Source organism: Arachis hypogaea, chromosome 11 (genome assembly GCF_003086295.3).
Source record: "Arachis hypogaea cultivar Tifrunner chromosome 11, arahy.Tifrunner.gnm2.J5K5, whole genome shotgun sequence".
Classification (NCBI taxonomy): domain Eukaryota; kingdom Viridiplantae; phylum Streptophyta; class Magnoliopsida; order Fabales; family Fabaceae; genus Arachis; species Arachis hypogaea.
The window spans coordinates 11,500,472-11,522,223 of NC_092046.1; the positions used below are offsets into that span (position 1 = coordinate 11,500,472).

The window sequence follows — 21,752 nt, forward strand, 5'->3', positions numbered from 1 at the left end:
TTCACTATTTATTTGAACACTACCATTTTTTGGACCAGCACAAGTAACCTTTTTTATTCGCATTTTTGGGCCTAGGTTGCATGTTGGATACAAGAAACTAGACTCAAATAGACATCCAAATTATTTGTTTACACATCTAAATGATAATAATAAACGCTAATTATTTCATCAACACATCTGAAGCTCATCCATATGATTTATTTACAAATCCAAACTTATAAGATTACACATCCAAAACTATAACATTACACAACCAAAATCACAAGATTGCACACCAAATAATTGATAGGCAGCAAAAATTACCAATAAAAACGAACAAATCCTCAATACAAGTATGAGAATAGAACAACCAGGTAGCGCTAAAACATTGAAGCTCCTTCGTTATTAACAAAAATGTTAGCAAATAAATCTTTTGTACAAACAAACAAATAAAGAATAATGATAAACAAGCATCAGTATCTCAATGATTACTTACACAGATTGGGAACACAAACTAGAGTGCCATTATTCTCTTCAAGCCATTTTATTTCATTATTGTTCACAAAGAAAACACAATCTTGTACAGAATAATAGGAAAAGCAATGATGACAAAAAATGCGTAAAGAAAAATCTATGAACACATGCACATCCAAATACCTGAGACGTGTTTCCAGAGCGGAAGAATTGGCGACGCGGAGTGATGCAAACAAATGGCGAACAGCGACGAGTAGGACGAAGCGAAGCTAAGGAACGGTGACAAAGAGGACGCAGGGGCGACGAGGATGAGCGCCGAGGAGGAAGGCAGCATGGAAAAATTGGCAGTACGGACGAACAGCGACAAGCAGGACGCAGCGACCTGGAGGAATGACGACGAAGATGCAGCGGTGACGAGGATGAGCGCCGAAGAGGAAGGCGGCGCGGAGGAACGGCAAACGGCGCGGAGGAGGACACGGAGGTGCGAAGGAAGAAGACCACGAACGATGTGCAACTCTGTGATTTTACGGCAGTATCGACTTTGGCTGCTGAAATCTGATTTTTTTAGGGTGTCGTTTAGAATGAGTTAATTATTAATAAAAGCTTTAAGATTTATTGGATTTTTTTTAAATAAATTAAATAAATATTTTATTTATCGAAATAAACATTTTTAAGCTTTTTTACTAAAATGCACTCTATGTCTTATTTCTTTTATAGTGTAAACGAAATAATATTACACTTATTTCGAAATAAGACTGATATGCACAGACGTGTATATTTCGTTTACAGTGTAAACGAAATACATGTAATATTATTTCGTTTACACTGTAAACGAAATACGTGGAAAATTATGACGTTACAATGTAAACGAGATACATTACGACAAATTTTCAACAGCTATAAAAGGATGTGCAACCCTTTTGTATTCTTCACAAACATTTCACTACTTCTTTTATACCTTTTTCTTCCGCAAATTAGCCATAATGTCTAGTAGTAGTGGATATTTAGTTGTATGTGTGTATTCCAATTGCCTTATGAGAAATGGTGATAATGGGATCATTTTTGAGTGTGAGAATCCCGTTTTGTTGCGTACCCGGCGTTGTTACTTCGTTGTCAGAGCTGAATAGTTTGATATTGAGTAGCGTTGCTGGTAGTGGGAGAAAAGAGATCGGACGAGTAGGGTATAGACTGCTAGTACCGATGGAAAATGGAGTTTTTTAGTTTCGTCTATTTTGACTGCACGGCGACGAGCATGTGCGGCTGATGTTTGACGTCCATGGAAAATCATGGCCGAACAAATGATAGAATTTTCTGCAGAGATTGGTGATGTCAGTGGCGGTGGATCTGGGCAGTCGGACTTTGTGTAGGATGATCCACCTCTTGCACCACCACCGATACACGTTGCTAGTCTAATGAATGACATGGACGTTGACGGTGAGGACTCAGACGAGGAGTATGTTGCGAATAGCAACGAGAGCGGTTCTTCAGAAGATGATGAGGAGGAGGAGTTTGTGTCGGAGACCGCGGTCGAGCCATCATGTCAGTATCTTCTGCCTGCCCCAGTGCCATACCAAGTATGGAAGTCACGAAAGCACCCACCAACAGGCTCTCCGATAGCGTGTATCCCAAGGTGGTAGGCGACGTCCTGCAATGTGATCATGCACTCACCCCACAGCATGTGGAGGGTATGGGTCTCTGGATGCCAGCGCTCCACAAATGTTGTGATCATGGAGTTATCGAAGACGAAGTCCCTCAATGCCACGGCGTCGCCAAATCCAGCCTCTCTCAGGTAGGGGAGAATGGCGTGCAGTGATGGGAGTCTATGACTAACTCTCCTGGGTAGAAGTAGGCGACCCATCTGGTAAACAATAAAAAATCCAAATCAAGAGTGTGTCAGCCTATAAAGCTATAAAAATTTCAGTTTATATAATCCTACCAACAGAAGTTTGCATAATAACTTAAATTGAATTACAAAATTAAGTAAACAAATAATTAGAAATACATCTACATTGTAAAATCATTTAAATACAACCGGTTACTTATTGAATGAATAACTAAATTAATAAACGTCTATATAATTAAATTTAAATAAAAATATCTAAATAAAAAATTCGTAATTAAATTAGCAAACGTCTACGTAATTTAAAGTAAATAAACATAATCAATAAAATAAATAACAACAACCTTCATTTTCCATCTAATTCATAACATAGATTATGTAAAAACATTTACTAAAATAAGAAACAACGACTATACCATCAACTTAGTAACTTAATCTAAGTTATAACAACTTAAAATTAAAAATTCAGGAATTTTTATATTGACTAAATACAAACCTCTATATATTCGGACGTAATTAAGTTTACTAATAATTATTTGTAACCCTTTTTCCATAACTAAAGTCGTTAAAAAAAAACTTAATAACCTACATCAAAGGAAAACAAATCGAAATAAATATTTAACTACCAAATACATGTCAAAGTATGCCTAACATGTTGTTCGAACCATTCCGAATAATATATTCCTACTCCTAATATCTACTTCACACTACTTCTATAAAAGTACCCATACTATGACAACACATTCCATGTTTAACATAAACATTAAATGAAGAACAAGACCAACCTCAAAGTCGGCTGTCCCGGCAATGTGCCACGTCACGTTCAGCCTATTGATGTCCACATCGTGCTGATCGGCGTGCGCCATAATCTTGAATTAAGTCATAAATTTGATTAGAGAAGGGTAAAAGGGGGAGAAAAGTTCAGAAAACAAGCGATTTAAGGTTCTCTTCTGCACTGTGAACGAAACTCCTATATATAGACACCTTTATGTCTTATTTCGTTTACAATGTAAATGAAATAATATTACACATATTTCGTTTATATTGTAAACAAAATAAACTTGTTACACAACATGTGTGTAAACGTCATACGACCACCACGTTTTTAGTCTTATTTCGTTTACAGTGTAAACGAAATACGTGTAATATTATTTCGTTTACACTGTAAACGAAATAAGACATAGAGTATATTTTCGTAAAAAAGGCTTAAAAATATTTATTTCGGTAAATAAAATATTTATTTAATTTATTTAAAAAAATCCATATTTATTTAAAAATTTTAAAATTGAAAATTTGAATTTTAATTTACTTAATTTGATTTTTGGATATGTATTAAATTGGAATGTGTTAATAATTAAAAATTTTAAAACTGAAATGGGAATTTTAAAATTAAAATTTTAAATTTTAATTTTATTTAGTTTATTTTTTGAATGTATATTTAATTTAAAAAGACATTAAATTTATTTAAATGCGTTTGTTTAATTTTTTAAATTAATATAGTAAAAGATGGAATAAAAAAATACTTTTAAAAGATATGTGGTTGAACTGTAATTCATAATGCGGTTGTTTATTGTTTATTGTTTACTATATTTTCATGTGATTCAATTAAGCTTTAATTACTTTGTTAGTTCTTATAGTTTCACCAAATTTTTAATTAAATTTCTATACTTTTTATCTTTTCAATTGAATCCCTACACTACTATTAACTTTGTAATTAAATCCTTTTTATGTCAAAAATAATAAAATTAACAAAATATTTTTTCTAAAAAACATGTGATCAAAGATCTAATTAAGTTTTTTATTATAATATTAAATACATCTAATTAAGTTTTTTATTATAATATTAAATACATTTAATATGTAGAGAACTATTTAGTTAACTCTTAATTCACTTATTATATTAAAAATGACCTAATTACAAAATAAACGCAGTATAAAAATTTAATTATAAATTTGATAAAATTATAAAAATCTACCGAGTTCAATTAACCTTCCAAACACACTTTAATTCTACTAACAAACTCAGACAATCATAAGTTACTAACCTACCACAATCAGATGAAGTAAAATATTATCAACACAATCCATCTAAACAAAATCAGCCATTTTAGCAATAACTAATTTAGCCAAATCCTATGGCTTAATAATCTCCATCAAGTTTTTTTTATCTCAATTTTTCTCTCAATATTATATCCTGTGTATCTTTTGTCATCCCATTTAAGAAGATTTTTCATTAGAGACTAAACAAATACAATAAATAAGATTCGTTAGAGACACTGAAATCTAAATATAAGACTTCGGATAAATTCATTATTGATCCAAACTAAACTCGATTGTTTTGTTTATAAAAATGCTCAATAAATACCAAAAATCAATCCCTCTATCATTCGCCATGTATATTTATATATGTTGATTGATACATTTTCCAACAAAATAACTAACTACCGGATTAATCAAACGTTTCACAATAGAATAATAAAATTCTTTTACAGCATCAGAATCGAATATCTTAGTCTTACACTAACACCAAATATCTATTCCTATACAGTGGCTGAATTTTTATATCCATGTAGTATGGTTAGTAATTTATTTGCATTATTCTACATAGGTTTGATTGTTTTTTGGGGTTTCAAAACTTGGATACATAAAACTATAAACAAACTTTTAGGCGTTCACCTGCTACACATAAAAGAGAATATGAAATCTGGAACATCTCATGTGAAATTACAAATACATACAACTAATGGTTGACAGGATATGTCAACAATTAGGACATAGCTACAGTGAAGAGTGTTCTTCAATGAAGAAGGAAGATTGTTCTTTTTACAATATAGAGAAATACTAAAAAATAAAAACATGTGCAATGCATATTCTAAAAAATATAGTTACAATCTTCATTCTTCAACCAACTTCACTCTTCACCAGAGAAATTCCCAAACAATTAAATGATAAAAGAATTTACTATTGTTGTACCTCAATCAATTCTGTTGACAGAATTCCCATAGTCATCTTCAAGCACATAAAGAAGCTTCCTGTAAGCATGCCCATCAAGAAGGTCCTTATCCTGAAACTTGCGCAATAAGCTCATTGCCTCCTTAACACTTCCTCGTCTGCAAATCTCATCGAGCACGGTCCTATAAGTAATAAAATCTGCAGACCTCTGTTTTTCGGTCATCTCCCATAGATAACTTACTGCCTTCTCAATTTCTCCACCAAGCGCCAAAGCATTGACAAGTGAATTGTAAGATTTGCTACTTGGGATGAAACCCTTGATCTTCATCTCATGACATAATTCTTCTGCATTTTTCGTCCGGCCTTGAGCACACAACCCATGAATCAAGTAATCATAAGTAAAGGAGTTTGGCTGGCAATTGTAAACCACACCCATCTGATGGAATATCCTCAGCGCATCGTTAACATGGAGAGAAAGGACATAACCTTTTAGCATAGCATTTAACGAAAATATGTCTGGCTCTACACCGTCATTCACCATTTGCTTGAACAAACTTCTAATCGTCTCCATATACACATAATTTATATAGGTGTTGCTACCCCTACCTAAAAGTGCAGCAAATAGAATATTATAAGTCCTAATTGAAGGCCTACAATTTGAATTCCTACTGTTCTTCATTTGCTTAAATATATTCACAGCTCTACTCAGCTTCCTGGCCTCAGTGAAATAATATATAACGGTGTTGTACAGTGCCTCTGAACCGATCAAAGGAACTGCAAGCAGTTGGTTCACAATATCATCCATTTCTTGATACATCTTTGCAGCACCAAGCTTCTTTATGGTGACATGAAAAGTGGAAACATCGTGCCGGAACCTTGGCTGCTGAGATGCCCAATGAAACAGCTCTAAACAAACCAAAGGGTCACTTTGAAGAGTCATCACATTGCACAGTTCTTCAGGGGTGAACCTTGGTGGAATTTGGGACAGTGCCAAGTGAAATTTTGTTTGATCTAAAGTAGGCTTTAGGGATTTCAACAACCTCTTGCGAACCCTTTTTCTATAAGACCTTGAGGGAGCCCTGGTTGAATAGCAATGATAACTGACGCAAATAGGTGCAAATATTATAGGAAATTTATCGCGGCCAGCAGTGATTTGAAACAAAAGGGGTTCAAATTTCTGGGTATCATGAAAAAGACACATCTTTTGTGGTCTCTGACAGATGAGGCCCTTGAACATGAGCTCAGGGAACTTCTGAAGAAATGAGCTTGGGAAAGAGAATAAATTTTGGATCGAGTTGTTCTTACTGAAGTAGTTATGATATCTCAAGCAATTTCCACCAAAAGATTGCATTTTTACTGAGCTTGGTGAATAACTAAGTGGGAGGTTAAATAATACTTAACAGACGGCCCCGGTATGTGTTGAAGCATCTATTTCTTGCTCCCATTTTCAAGTTTCTGCATTCAGAATATAATAATACTAATTCGTCTTTATTCTAATGCACAAGCTCTCTCCAATACGTTAATGGCCTCAATATTAATTCTCCACCTACTTCTCCGCACAGTAGCAATCGACAAGGGAAGCTTCAGCATCACTGTTAAGGAAGTAAAACTAGATGACTAACAAGTTTCTACAATGATTTCCCACTAACACTTATATGTATGCCATTTGTTCAGTTCAAGCATATATATAATCATGGAATATCAATTAGACCACTATAACTAGACCAGCTCCACATTGATTCATTGAATATCCCAACTGTCACAATTAACAACATTATACATAAATTGGCTGAGACCTGGATTAACCATCCCCACAAGAAAAATATTTCACTTTATACAACTTCTAAGGTCTAGAACTTAGTCCACATGAAAATGTGTGCAATCAAATTAAGTTCCACAAATCCAAAACCAAATCAAGAATGAAAAGTAACCATAGTGGAAAAAGCACCTTCTAGAACCAACGAAACAAAAACATTAATTTTCTTTTTTCTTTTAAATTCTGTTCTTGAACAGAAATTGTAATAACTAGCAAGACGAAAAGAATCAAGCTTTGCTAGGAAAGAACATAACCAACCACCCATAAACTATAAGCAAAAGGATGTAATATCTTCTTGCACGAGGAAAAGAAAGGGTAGGTAACTAAATAAAATAAAATAACGAGAGAGAGAGAGAGAGAGAGAGAGAGAGAGAGAGAATACCAATTAAGTACGAGAATGATTGAGGTTTGTTGAGTAGGAGAATAATTGAATCAGATAGGATGAAGTGAAGATCCAATAATTAAACTGAACGAACAATCAATGAATCCCCATGACGATCATTCTAGTGTCCCAACGAGAAGATACAAAACCCCGGAAGAAGAAAACAGAGAGAAAGGAAACCTGGTTGGGAGATAACAAGAAGTGTTGAAAGATATTAGGCAGAGATATAAAACAGCCTTGATCCTTACAGCCTATGAGTCTATATATAACCACATTTTACTACACTGGAAAAAATCTAAGGAATTAATAATCAGAAGTCTAAGTGCTTGAGGAATCTCACTATGAACAACATATTATCTGTTATCTCACTACTGTTGTCTTCATTATATGTTTCATGCTGTCTTAGTGTTTTACCATTGTATTATTATTGCCAATCCCTTTAAGGTTAGACCTAATTAATGTATCAAGCTTTTCTTTCTGATAGTTTGTATAGGAAAACATGCTGCCAATGCCATGTTATGTGTACCTAGCCACACATCTCTGTAGTTCACAACCTTAGAAACTTGATCTGTATACTTAGGACCCGTTTGGGAAACTCTAGAAGTAACTTTTTTTAACTTTTGACTTATAAAAAGTAGTAGTATTAATGTCGGGTGCAATTTTCAAAATCAAATTGCAACTTTCTAAGAAGCTATTTTGGAGCTTATAGAGAAGTTAAAAAAAATGACTTCTCTCATAATACTTCTACTTTTCATTACATTTCTTTAAAATAAGCACTTTTAGATTTAAAAATCCAAACACAAAATAACTTATTTATAAGTTACTTTTAACAGAGTCATTTATTATTTAAGTTATTTTATCAAAAGGAGCTTAATTAAGTTAGTTATCCAAACTGGGCCTTAGGCTACTTTGTTACAAACTTCTGATAAGTACCAAGTACAATACTGAGTACAAGTCAGATTTTGAATAATGTTTACCGAGAAAATTGAGCTCTGAAGTCAGCTACTTCCAAACTGAAAATTCAGCATACTAAGGAGTTGATAAGAAACTTGCATTATCACAATCTTCAATTAACCATAATTAACATACAGCATTATCAAATCATCAAATTCATCACAATCAAATAAGCAAGGCACAAACAGATTCGCTCAGCAAGGTTTTCTTTTTCTGGGGGGAGGGGGGAGGGGGGAAGCAAATTAAACTATCTATGAATACACAAGATGAATTTACCCAGGCTCACAAAGATCGGCAGAGAAGCTTCATAACACGGTGACAGCGAGAATGCGAAGTCATCGAAGACGTGAAGAGACGACGGCGAAGAAGACGCGAAGCGAGGATGGCAGAGAAGACGCGAGGTGAAGGAGGCAGTGGACGCATGATGCGCCAGTAGCGGAGCACACGAGGAGCGAGGGTGGTGGTTAGGCGGCAGAGGGCGCGACGGCGGGAGGCTGGAGGCCGGAGGGCAAAGGAGGAGGATTCAGTGGGAGTGATAGGGTTTAGCAAGGTTGCGAGAACCGGACCGGTCATTGAACCGGTCAGGTGACAGGTTCAATGGTTCAATGGTCCAACCGAGGTCTAACCGGAGTTGAACCGGTTTTATTAAATATATAATACCATCATTAAAAATTCAATATACAATTTTAAATATACAAATTCAATAATTTCTTAATTAATAAAATTCAGAAGTTTATAATTTGACATAATAATTTATTCATATTTTATTATTAAAATTTTATAAAATAAAATTTTTTTAACTAACTTCTAAATTATAACAAAATAATCAGCAAGAAAATTCATCCTTAAACTCAGAGAATGCTTTGGTAATAAGCTGTTGGTTTAAATCAATGATCTGTGTCTAAAGTTCATTGGAAGCTAGACAATGTCCATGAAAAGGTAACCCAACACTCAAAGCTAGTTAGAGATCTTATCTCTGCTCTCTGAGTATCGACTGGCTACTATTTGGGAGGAACTTCAATAAAAGAAGAAGCAAGGCAGAAAACTAAAAATTGGTCATTGCAATAAAAGTTTAGAATCACGAACTTACACTTAAAAATTTCAATCCATCAACAGCGAAAAAAATTCAGAGTTACAGCAAATTTCAACAACCACCTTTCAATCTATTCAACAATAAAACTCAGAAAACTTAGAATCACAAACTTACACTTACACTTAAAAATTTCAATCCATCAGCAACCAAAAAAAAAATTCAGAGTTACAGCAAATTTCAACAAAAACCTTTCAATCTATTCAACAACAAAACTCAGAAAACTCAAAATCCAAATCCAAATCCAGAGAATCTAGAAACAGAAAACCTAACCAAAACAATCCAAACTTAACCTCCAAACTAAATTCAAAACTACATGAGCAGCAATCCAACTCAGGACACAATCCCAATTTAGAAGCCAGAATCTTAGAAATTGAAACTGAAGAAGCAGTGGCTTAATTATTACCAGAGACATGGCGAAGGAGGAACGGCGGTGACAGAGTAAGCTCGGAAGAGGATCATTTTGCGACGGCGAGGCCCCGAGCAGTGATTTCACGGCGAGGCTCTGGGCAGAGATTCACGGAGGAGAGATGCGCTTGAAGAGGATTGAGTAACCGTTTGCGTGACATAGAGAAGAGGATCGACGACGAGGACAACGACGGCACCCTCTGTCACTGCCAACGACAACGATCACAGAGGCGGGCTTTACGACGAGCACAGAGACGGTGAACACAAGAGTGGCGGCGGCTGGGGGTGACGATGGCTGGTGGGGCTTTGCGACGAGCCGAGACGGTGAGGAAGAGAAGAGTGGCGGCGGCTGGGGGGCTGACGGTGGCTGGGGTGACTGACGGCGGCTAGTGGGGCGGCGGCTGGGAGCTGATGGTGGTGCCGGTGTTTTCTCTCAGGTTAGGCAAATTAGGGATTTGATTGGAATGTGAGAGTGAGACATAAGGGAGAGGGTCGGGTGTTTTGGGGGTGGGGTTTTTACGTTTTTTTTTTTTTTTTTGAGAGAACCGGTCTTTTGAAAAATTCGACCGGATAAGCCGGTCACCAATTAATCATCGGTTCGGCCGGTTTTTAAACCGAATTTTGCAAGGCAGTTTTGTATCAACCGGACTTGCTATGAGACTGATTTTTCATCGAATCGACCAATCCGGTTCGATTTTCAGAACCTTGGGATTTAGGGTTTCATATTAGGAAAAAAAATGAGCCGATATGTAAAAAAAAATCACTTTTATAAAATTTTTACTAATTCAACGACTTCATTTTTAAGTAGAGATTGGCTAAAAAATTATCAAAATTTATTATTTTTAGTCATTAATTAATTATTAATATTTAAAATATAAATTAAAATACAAATTTTTTAAATAAATATTTTAAATATTTTATTTATCGATATAGGTAATTTAGATATAATTTATATTTTTCTGTTTTATTATTTATTTCGTTTATATAATTAATTTGTTTGCACTGTAAACGAGATAAATAATAAAACACAAAAATATAAATTATGTCTAAATTATATATATTGGTAAATAAAATATTTAAAATATTTATTTAAAAAATTTTAAAAAATATGTTATTAAATTATTAGATTAGAAAAATTAGTCTAAAGGAATTGAGTTGATGACTAAGTTATATATAGTTAAATAATAAATTTTAATGGCATCTAAATATCAAGCCAACTTGAGCCAACTTTTTAAATTTCAAAAAAATGTGTGCCATTATATCTTTTCTCGAAAAAAAAATATTTCAAAATCTAGGAAAGAAACATCTAGAAACCCATATAAAAAACCATCCATTTACTTAGAAAGAAGCATCTGAAAAAAATAGTTAAAGAAAAATCATGAAAATAAACATTCGAAACTATGTAAAAGAAACATCCATTTACTCGGAAAAAACATTCAAAAAAATGATTAAAGAAAAACATGAATGCACTGCAAAAAGGATGCTGCACTGGTCGACGGCATTGCATTCGCAAAGAAGAGGGTGATGAAATGGTTCTGGTCGCAGCGAATCGCGAGGGAGAAGGCGATGCGGTGGTCGGCGACGCTGCGAATCACGAGAGAGGGCACTGTGGCGAGGAATTACTCTGCAGTGGTCCTAAACGGACGAATCGCGAAGGGGAAGGGCACTACGATGATAGCCAACACTGCGAAGCGCGAGAGAGGGCGCTGCAGTGGTAGGCGACGCTGTGAATCGCGATGGAGGATGCTGTGATAGGAGAGAAAGACAACAGGATAAATGGCGTGAGTGGGAATAAGAGAGGATAGAGGAAGTGTGCGGTTGTTTTTTTTTAATTTTAGAGTTAAGTTTAGGAGTGTTTTTGTGTTATTGGACTTTTTTATTATGATCCACATTGTAATTAGCTTTAGTTGGCTCCTATCCTAGTTAATTTCCTAAATTTTTTCTTTAAAAATTTAATAGATATTTTTTAGGTCTTTTAATATAATATGAAAAATATATTATCAAACAGAAGACGAGCAGATAAATGAAATGATATCAAGAGTAAAAAATGGAACATCAAACTCTAAAATAAAGCTATCACCCCTTGTCCTAATCACAAACTAGAGGAAGTATAAACTAAGTTAAAAAAGCAATGTAATTTTTATCTTTTACGATTTGTTTGAAAATTTCTACTAGTATAAAATTAAATTAAATTTTATTAAAAATTGAATTAAATTTTAGTATTTAAAATAAATTAGTAAAATTATAAAATTGAATTAAATTCTGTTATTTAAAATATTTATCAAATGAAATGAAATTTTATAGTAGATAACTTTATTTTTTATTAATATAATATTATATTTAAATAATAAATATATTTATTCATTAAATTATATAAAATAATTAATAGAATTGTATTTTTTAATTAAATTTTCTTCTACTAAAATTTATTTACATTTTTAAAAAGTAAAAATAAATTTATGCAACATAAATATTTTAAAAAATATATTTTGTACTCAATATTTTGTAAATATATTGTACTCAATTTTAAGTGAATGCAATCCAACATTTTAAATTAGCCACATATATAATAGTGGAACAATTTCTCATTCAAATGGACTCAATATCTTGCAAAACTTGAGCAAATAAAAATGATTATGTCTCAAGCCATTGTATATACTAGTGATTTCTTATTAGTTATCCGTGCATAAAAAATAAATTAGGTGCAAATAGAAAATCATATAATCCCAACTCAACGAATTTAATTCCTCCACCGTACAAATCCTAATATTTTGAGCTTCATTAAAAGGCTAAGAATTAGAATTTATTAATGAATAACTAAAATTAAATTATTTAATTTTTTTAATGTTCTAATTCTATTTTTTTATAAATGGTTAACCATTTTGGTCTCTACAAAATTTCGGACTAAACACTTTAATTTTTAGCTAAAATTAATTATTCAATTGGTTCCTAACAATTAACTCCGTCAGTTACTTAAGTTTTTTGCTCTATCAACTCTAACGAAAGACAAAATAATCCCTAACAACTCTATCAGGGGACAAAATAGTCCCTGACCCCTCGGTTTGAAAATGACACCATTCTCTCCCAAATTTTATTATATCTCGCATAACCCTAACATTCATACTCTCCTTTTTTACCTTCACAGTCTTCTTCTCTATCTTTTCCTTCCTCCTATTCAGCTCCAAAATCAAACCATGGTATAACTACCACGCATGTCGCACCTACCTCAACATGTCATGGAGCACACACTTTCCAAATCTCTGTAACTGGTACACCCACCTCCTCTACACTTCACCCACCAGAAGCATCCACCTCAACGTCTTCGATAAGACGATAACAACATCACCTCCAACCCCGACAACATCCACCACATCTTCAAGACCAAGTTCCATAACTACCCCAAGGGCTTGCCTTTCTCCACTCTCCGGCAAGCAATATAGATTGTTGGACATTAGGACATCATGAGAAGATTTTCCTTTGACATCATATGCAAATTCTCATTTGGAATAGATCCCGAGTGCTTCATTCCTTCTCTCCTGGAGTCCAAGCTAGCAGATAGTTTTGACCTTGCATCCAAGCTATCAGTACAGCGAGCAATGTCGCCGTCGCCGCTCATATAAAAACTAAACCGATTACTGAACATTGGTTCATAGAAGAAGCTGAAGAAAGCGATCGGAGTGGTGGACATTGTGACCATGGAGATGATAGGGCAGAGAAGGAGGGAGATGGCGACGGCGACGATAGATCTTAACAAATTGAACTTGCTGTCTAAATTCACGGGATCCATCAAAGACGACAAGTACTTGAAAGACATAGTCAATAGTTTTTTGAGTATGAATTGGTTGAGAACAAGTTGAGGATTTTTCTTCTTGTGAATATTGAATTTATAGAGAGTGTATTGTGTAGCTTGAAGTTGCAACGTTAGACTGTTAGAATCAGACGAGATATGATGAAAATTTGGGGAGAACAGTGTTGTTTCCAAACAGAGGGAACAAGGATCATTTTGTCCCCTGTTAGAGTTGTCAGAGAATATTTTGTCCTTCGTTAGATTTGATAGAGTAAAAGACCTAAGTGACTGACGGAGTTAATTGTTAGAGATCAATTGAGTAATTAATTTTAGTTGGGGACTAAAGTGTCTGGTTTGAAATTCTTTGGGGACCAAAATGGGTAAATAGTCTTTTTTTTATTTATAAATGATACGTGTTTCAAATATTCGTGATATGAAGAGTTCAAATATTATTTAGAAGTTATTAGTTTATATTTTTAGAATATTCAATTTAATTTGATGTATTTTAATTTTGTTTATTTAGTTACTAGATTGGGCTTTGTATTTGTGGACTTAGAATTTTCTTTGTTTTAACCTAATAAGAAGTTATAAATCCCTTATAAATTATTGTAGTCGTAGTATTGAGTGATTAGAGGTGTCAAAGCACTTTTTTTTTGTTTCGTGATAAAATCATGGTGTGGACAAGTGAGGTCGAGTGAGTCCCCCTTTTGTTGCATGAAAAATTGGGTAGAAGATTGAGGAGTTCTTTCGATTCAATTTCCGAACTATGATGTGGACAAGTTAGGATGAGGAGTCATTTTCTTGTTGCATCAAGAAATTGGATAAAAAGTAGGGTGATTCTCTTTATATTTAATTTCAACCTATCTTTTTTGTTTCTATTTCAATTATAATTTATTTTTTCTATTCAATTTCAATTTTCGTCTTGTTTATCCTTCTTTTTTCTTATCATTTAGTATCAAATCTCAAGTATTAGATTAATCATTATTAATCTATGTCTAATTGTCTATTCTTCTTGTATCCAAAAAAAAAGAGTCTAATGTCTCTCACGTCCTTCTTTATGTTCTTGTCTTTCTTATTTGTATTTCATTATTATCTTGTCGTTGTTGTTGATTTTATATTTAAAAAAATATAAAAAAAATTACAGTACAAAAAAAAGAAAAAAACACAAAAAAAAATTATCATTCTTGTATTTGTCCTTTTTATACACTATTTTTCCAACTACAAGATTTGAGAATAAATCTTTTTTCAAGAGGAGAAGAATAATACGTGCTTCAAATGTTCGTGACATGAAGAGTTCAAATATTATTTAGAATTTATTAGTTTATATTGTTAGAATATTCAATTTAATTTGATGTATTTTAATTTAGTTTATTTAGTTACTAGATTGAACTTTATGTTTGTGGACTTAAATTTTTTTTATTTAACCTAATAAAAAATTATAAATAGCTCATAAATTATTGTAGTCATAGTATTGAGTGATTAGATGTGCTAAAGCACTTTTTTTGGTTTTGTGATGAAATCATGGGTGGACAAGTGAGGTTGAGTGAGTCCATCCCTCTCTTGTTGCACGGGGGAATTGGCTAGATAGTTGAGGAGTCCATTCGATTCATTTCTCAAACTATGATGTGGACAAGTTAGGTTAAAGAGTATTTTTCTTGTTGTATCAAGAAATTGAATAGAAAATAGAGTGATTCTCTTTGTATTTAATTTCAACCTATCTTTTTGTTTTTATTTCAACTACAATTTATCTTTTCTATTCAATTTCAATTCTTGCCTTGTTTATCCTTCTTTTTTCTTAGAGGTAAATACTAAATCGGTACCCAAAAGATTCTGGCGCTGACAAAATGGTACCTGACTTTTGTTACTGATAAAATAGTCCCTAAAAGATTTTAAATTTTAACAAGCGTTTCTCTGAGCTCGTCGGAGTACATTTCCGACGAACACGATGCTGACGTGGCTAATGTTTTGATGACCTGGCCAACCCCCAACCCAACACACTCCCCCTCCATCCCCAACGCACTATCACCTATCCCCAATGAAGCTTCCATTTAAAGACTCTCAAAATATCCTAATTCCTAAATGAAATCAGTAGCACAAGTTCTCTTCTCACTTTCCCAGCATCACCAAGTTCTCTGGCCCATTGTTGTCTCCCACGCCGTCGTCTTTCAGTAGACATTCGGTGAAGGCGAGGGGCTGAGCAGCGAAGGTCACACTAGTGATGGATGAGCATAGAAGACCACACTGAAGGGCTGAGGGTAACTGTTGAGTGGCTGGCAGTAAGAGCAGCATAAGGGGTTGAGGCAGCATAGATGGCAGAGGCACGCGCGCGATTGAGGTGCTGAGGGATGGCACGGTTGAGAAGCTCGGAGAAGAAGAATAGCTGTGAGCACTCCAATGGGTAACAAACCCAATTGCTTCTCTGGATAACTAACCCGCCATCTTCTTCAGTGAACTGACCCACCATCTTCGTCATCAGAAACGTTATCACTGTTGTTGGAGAAAGTAAGAGAGTGAGACTACAAGATCAAGGAGGAAGTTGCGTTGGGGAGGGAGAAGAGTGAGAGTGCGAGATCAAGGAGTAGAAGCTATGTTGGGGAGAGGGGAGAGAGGAGAGTGGGTTGGGGAGGGGGAGGGGAGGGATTAGGATTAGGGGTTGAGGGAGTTGGCCAGGTCATCAAAACACGTTGGCCACATCAGCATCGTGTTCGCCGAAAATGTGCTCCGGCGAGTTTGGGAGCACGCTTGTCAATTTTTAAAATATTTCAGGGACTATTTTGTCAATAACAAAAGTCAGGTACCATTTTGTTAGCGTTAAAATCTTTCGGGTACCAACTTGATATTTACCTCTTTTTCTTATCAATAAATCAGACAAAAAATGTCTGATTTTCAAATTAATTCTCACATCTATCAAATTTAATATATCAAATATAAAAAATATTCCTATTTACAATTAATAAAATAACTTTATAAAAGATAAAATTATAAAAAAACTTAATTTTAAAAAATTATTTTAAACTAAAAAATTAAATTTTATTCTATTAATATATTAAAGTCATTCTAAATTATGAAATTAAATTTCAAATAAAAATAAACTAAATAGTTTTCAAACACAGTCTTCTCAAAAACAAAGTACGTAGTATATTCCTCCCTTTAATTGGAGGAAGCAAAATCGTAGTGAAAATTATATATATATATATATATATATATATATATATATATATATATATATATATATATATATATATGTAACCAAGTCATTTTGTTCCACTTTGAAGCATGACCGGCACCGGTGCTGCTGCAACGGCCATCAACGGCAACAAGTGGCATCAGAAGACTTCCGCTTTAGGTGAAAAAGGGTGCGGATGCGTCTTTGACTTCCTGTTTGCTCGGAAGCTCTCGCGACTCTTCCCAGTTAAGTTTCCTTAGACCAAGGAGAATCTCCATAGGAAGTAGTCCCTCAGATTTCGCACGTAGGAGATCGAGACCCCCAGGCAGTGGCGGAACTTGAAACAAAATTTTGGGAGGGCCAAATAGAAAATAATTGTCAAAATATTTTTTTATATGTACCTCATTTAAGATAAACTCGTCTAATCTCATCTCTCTGGTTTGGGTGATCATACTGCCAAATTTAAAGCCCTTTTTCAAGATCTCGTTCCAAAAAGTTAAAGTTAAAGTCATCAGATATAACTTTTTGAACTTTTGAAGGTTATATCTCACTTTCTTCGTGATTCATTAAAGTAGAAGAACTATCTACATGTATTGATATTGTAAAAGTTATATGTTCTCCTTCTTAAATATTAGCCTTCCTCTTAAAAAATATATCAATTCTTTGATTGTTCATTATTATCTTATATAAAAATTTGAATATATATCCTGTAAAATATATAAAGAAGAAGTTAGAAGGACAAATATTAAAATTTATAATATTTATTGAAATTTTTTATCAATTTATACAAATACAATAATATTAATACTTATTGAATATTCTATTATTTTTATCATATAAAAAATTAAATTAAATAAATAGTAAAATATAAAATAATATTAAATTAAATAAATAAAAGATATCTAATTTTTTATATTTGAATCTAAAGATAGAGAGAGTGTTGTTTATTGAACTTATTAGATACTTTAAGTCATAGTAAATTATTTAAGTCAATTGAACTATTTTTTATCTTTTGAAAAAGTACTACTAAGTTTTTTATAAAAAGTTTGGGGGGCCATGGCCACCCCTTGTCTGAACTAAGCTCCACCACTGCCCCAGGGTAATCCGTTTTTGCCAAACAAAAGATAGAGTTCAAATTAATATTCAACCAGCTTGGAGACAGCTGTTTAAAGACCCAGCTAAGAGACTTTACTGAATGACTTGATCGATCATACTGTACTAAATAGACTCTTTCCATTCATTTGAAAACGTCTATGATCTCTTCCCAAACCAAACATGAATCTTTCAATTCATTTGGGGACTTCTGGAAGGCTACTAGCTTGGCACAGAATATATATATATATATATATATATATGAACTACACACATCAACAATTCATGGCAATAATAGATAGCAATTTCAAAAAATATAAAAAATAACAAATGTCCATTAGCAAGGGTTTACGAGTACAAGGTATTCAAGACAATCGAGAAATGACAACTGCAGGTTTGAGTACTACCAATGAGAAGTAGAATAGAGGCACATGTGATGGAACAGAGGCATATGCAACGGAACATAGTAGAATCACAAAATTGGACGACAAAAAGAGAACGAGGGGACGCATTACAAAAAATTTGTTAATTACCGAAATTTTAAGTGGGACGCTTTTATCATCAGATTTTATATAGCATTCTACCCCAAAATCTGATGATAAATTTTGGTGCAAATAACCAATTTAACGGCGTCAAAGTTACCGTCGAATTTGTCGACAGAAAAATCCGACAATAACGGTCAAACACTTATTGTTGAATTTTTCTACCAGTAAATCTGATGATATTTTTGGTGTACGAGCCTCTTCTCTTTCATTCTACGAACCCTTCTACTCTCTTCTCCTTTTCTCTCTTCTCTCCCCCTCTCAATAATAAAACTGTGGAGTAATAAAGGATTGCGCACAAAAACGGCTAGGTTATATGTATGGTTGAATGTTTCTTTTTTAATATAGAGAAAATTTCACTCCCCTCTCCTGAGAGATGCTAAAATGACACTCTCCTCCTCTCTATTTATAAAATGTACATTTCTCTCCCTTATAACTTTTAAAAAACTTCCTCTTTAATCCATTTTAAATTTTGTGTTAACCAATGTTAAATTTATCCATTTTTCAAGAAAAAATAAATTATTTTTTTATAAAAATACCTTTTAACAAAAAATTTATTTTTTGTCATTAAATTTTGCTTACCAAAATACTCTTTAATAAATTATTTTTTATTGATTAAATTGTATTTTACCAAAGTATTTTTTTAAAAATTAATAATTAAATTATTTTTGTTAAGATACTCTTCAATAATTTTTAATTATTAAATTATAATTTTACCAAAAATTTTTATAATAATTATTTTTATATTTTACTATTAATTTTAGCATGATTTTATGAATTGGGTGTTTGGTGAGTAATAATATAATGGCATGAATGAAATTGGGTATGAATATTGTGATATGGTTGTTAGTATGTTGATTGGGGTGAAAATTAGACCGGAGACCGTGATAGGGTGAGGTATCCCTAATTGATAAGTTATGATAAGTTAGATAATTGTCATGTTGTGATTGGTTATGGAACGATGTAGTTTGGTTGAGTAATTAAATTGTTATGATTGGTTTGTTGATAGAAACTTAGGAAATTGGATTGATTGTGCTGGAACTTGTTTGATTTTGTGTTGAATGGATAGAAACTAATAAATGGATGTTGAGATGCTTAGAAATGGATTTGGAGTGATTTGAAACTCAATTGGCTTGACATTTGGTAAAAATTGACAATTGGATAAATTTGATAAAAACAGAATTTTGATCAATTTTGGCGAGCTATAATTTGGTGCTTGGAGTTTGGATTTGTATAAAATTTATCTTAAATTGAAGCTAGTGAAAAGAGCTTTAAAACGGTCTAAAACGGAGAAAAACGGAATTTTATAGACAAAGTTATGAATGTTGAAAAATTAGGGTTTAAAACTGAAATGTAGTAGATTATGCAGAACTGGGATAGACCCAAGTTCTGTACGTACGCACAGGTTATGCGTACGCACGAGTTGAAAATCCGATTGGGGCAGCGGGAGGTTCTGCGCGTATGCACCATGTGTGCGTACGCATGACTTGAAAAACCCCACTTACCCGAGTCAGCTAGGTTCTGTGCGTACACACGAGGCGTGTGTACGCACAACTACCCTGTTTTGTCCAAATTGTTGTTTTTGAACTACTTAACCTTCCAACCTATTTATAACCCCATTTGAAGTTGAATAACTAATCATTAAGCATTAAATACATTGGGAAGGATTATAATGAATTGAGTTAAACTATTCCTGGACTTAACGCTTAGTTAACCGAATGAAATATTGCGGGGATGGTGGTTTTATCCCACTCGCGGTGAGGACGAAGGTTTCATCCCACTCATCTGTTAATGAAATTGACAAACTGATAAATTATTGTGGGTTAATAAATTCAAATTGATAAAATGGATAATGAATTTGGGGTTGAGGAGTTTAATCACTTATGAAATGACTAATGACTTTGATATTGATTAATTGTGGTCTAAATGGCTGGAGTGACAAGGTTTGGGTGTTATCCCACTTGTGTAATAACTTGATCATTGATTTGGCACCTTCTCCGGGTAAGGACGGAGGTCTCATCCCCCTTGTTCCATGGTTGCAGTGTGATGTGAAGACAACGATACATAATACCCACATTCTCTCGGATGAAAGATGAGACAGCACACTCCGTTGATGTGGGACGGCACTCTCCATTTGTTTGGCACGGTTATACCTCCAAGAGAATGTGGGACGGCACTTTCCATTGAGATAATGGTACCATGAATTGGTTATTTCTCCTGGGGATGTACATCGAGAGACCAATCCGGGGTGTCAACTGGATTTTGTGTCGGGTTTGGCAGTATAACCGACACGTGAGCTCATGGCCAGTAGGACAGGCATGCATCATCTGCATCTATGTGACATTGTTTGAGTGTGTACATTATATTTGGTTTGTCTACATGATTATCTCTATTTAACTACTATTTGTCCTACTTGCTGTAATTGGCTTTGTTTGTGCTTGAATCTCTCTGCTTGTGCTTGTTACTACCACTAAACAAATTACTGAACACTGAATTACTAAATTTGAACTATTGTGATATTGAGAGAACTGATGACTTGTATTGAGAAGAGTTGAGAATTTGAGATCACTAGTATAACTGAGAACTTAGTCTGTTAACCCTGTTTGGATTAGAAAGGACCAAGACTTGAACCTTGTATTGTTTGGAATTTAGGATTGCCTAGCAGGTTCATTTCTTTTTACATAGTCTCTATTTGGAATTATTACCCTACTGAGAACCTTCGGGTTCTCACCCTATTGTGAAATTGTTTATTTTACAGATTTAGGACGTGAAGCACCTCGTTGAGCGTGCATGATCTCTTGTGAAAAACGAAGATTATCTTTTGGGACTTTATTTTGTATCTTAGTATTTACTTCTCCACTTTTGTATATGTAACTGTATATCCTTCTTAGAGGTTAATTTATGGAGAAACAAATTGTATTTTGTATACTTCTAGGTTATATTATACTTTCTAGCTGACCTTTTCTTCGCAGGTCGAGACTAGTACTTGCTATGTATCTCCTTTTGAATTATATATATATATATATATATATATATATATATATATATATATATATATATATAGACGTCGTAATACTTCACCACCTCTAATTTACAACTATAACGTAAGATTTTGTGTAGTAGGGAGTTACAAGAATCTCCTTGCATGCATGGCGATGAAGGATGCTCGGGATGCAGAATTCCTGCAGCAAGAGCTTAGAGAGGAGCTGCAGAACATACAACGCATGCGGCAGCAGATGGATATCTACTATAAGCAAATGGGGCAGTGAT

The 21,752-nt window shown here is 33.8% G+C and overlaps 1 protein-coding gene across 3 annotated transcripts; it reads right to left on the reverse strand.

Annotated features, from left to right (window-relative positions):
• Nucleotides 1–4,944: 4,944 nt before the first annotated feature.
• LOC112720250 (pentatricopeptide repeat-containing protein At2g27800, mitochondrial-like) lies at nt 4,945–10,404 on the reverse strand. 3 transcript variants are annotated; one of them, XM_025771122.2, is made up of 3 exons: nt 9,894–10,379; nt 7,444–7,623; nt 4,945–6,837 (listed from the first exon to the last, which is right to left on the reverse strand). In XM_025771122.2, exon 3 carries the CDS (start codon nt 6,594–6,596, stop codon nt 5,268–5,270), a length of 1,329 nt encoding a protein of 442 aa, XP_025626907.1. In that variant the 5' UTR covers nt 6,597–6,837; nt 7,444–7,623; nt 9,894–10,379; the 3' UTR covers nt 4,945–5,267. The 3 variants fall into 3 exon arrangements, with proteins under 3 accessions (XP_025626907.1, XP_025626908.1, XP_025626909.1); XM_025771123.3 differs by lacking the exon at nt 9,894–10,379 and adding an exon at nt 8,674–9,084; XM_025771124.2 differs by lacking the exon at nt 7,444–7,623 and having other exon boundaries at nt 9,894–10,404.
• Nucleotides 10,405–21,752: the final 11,348 nt, after the last annotated feature.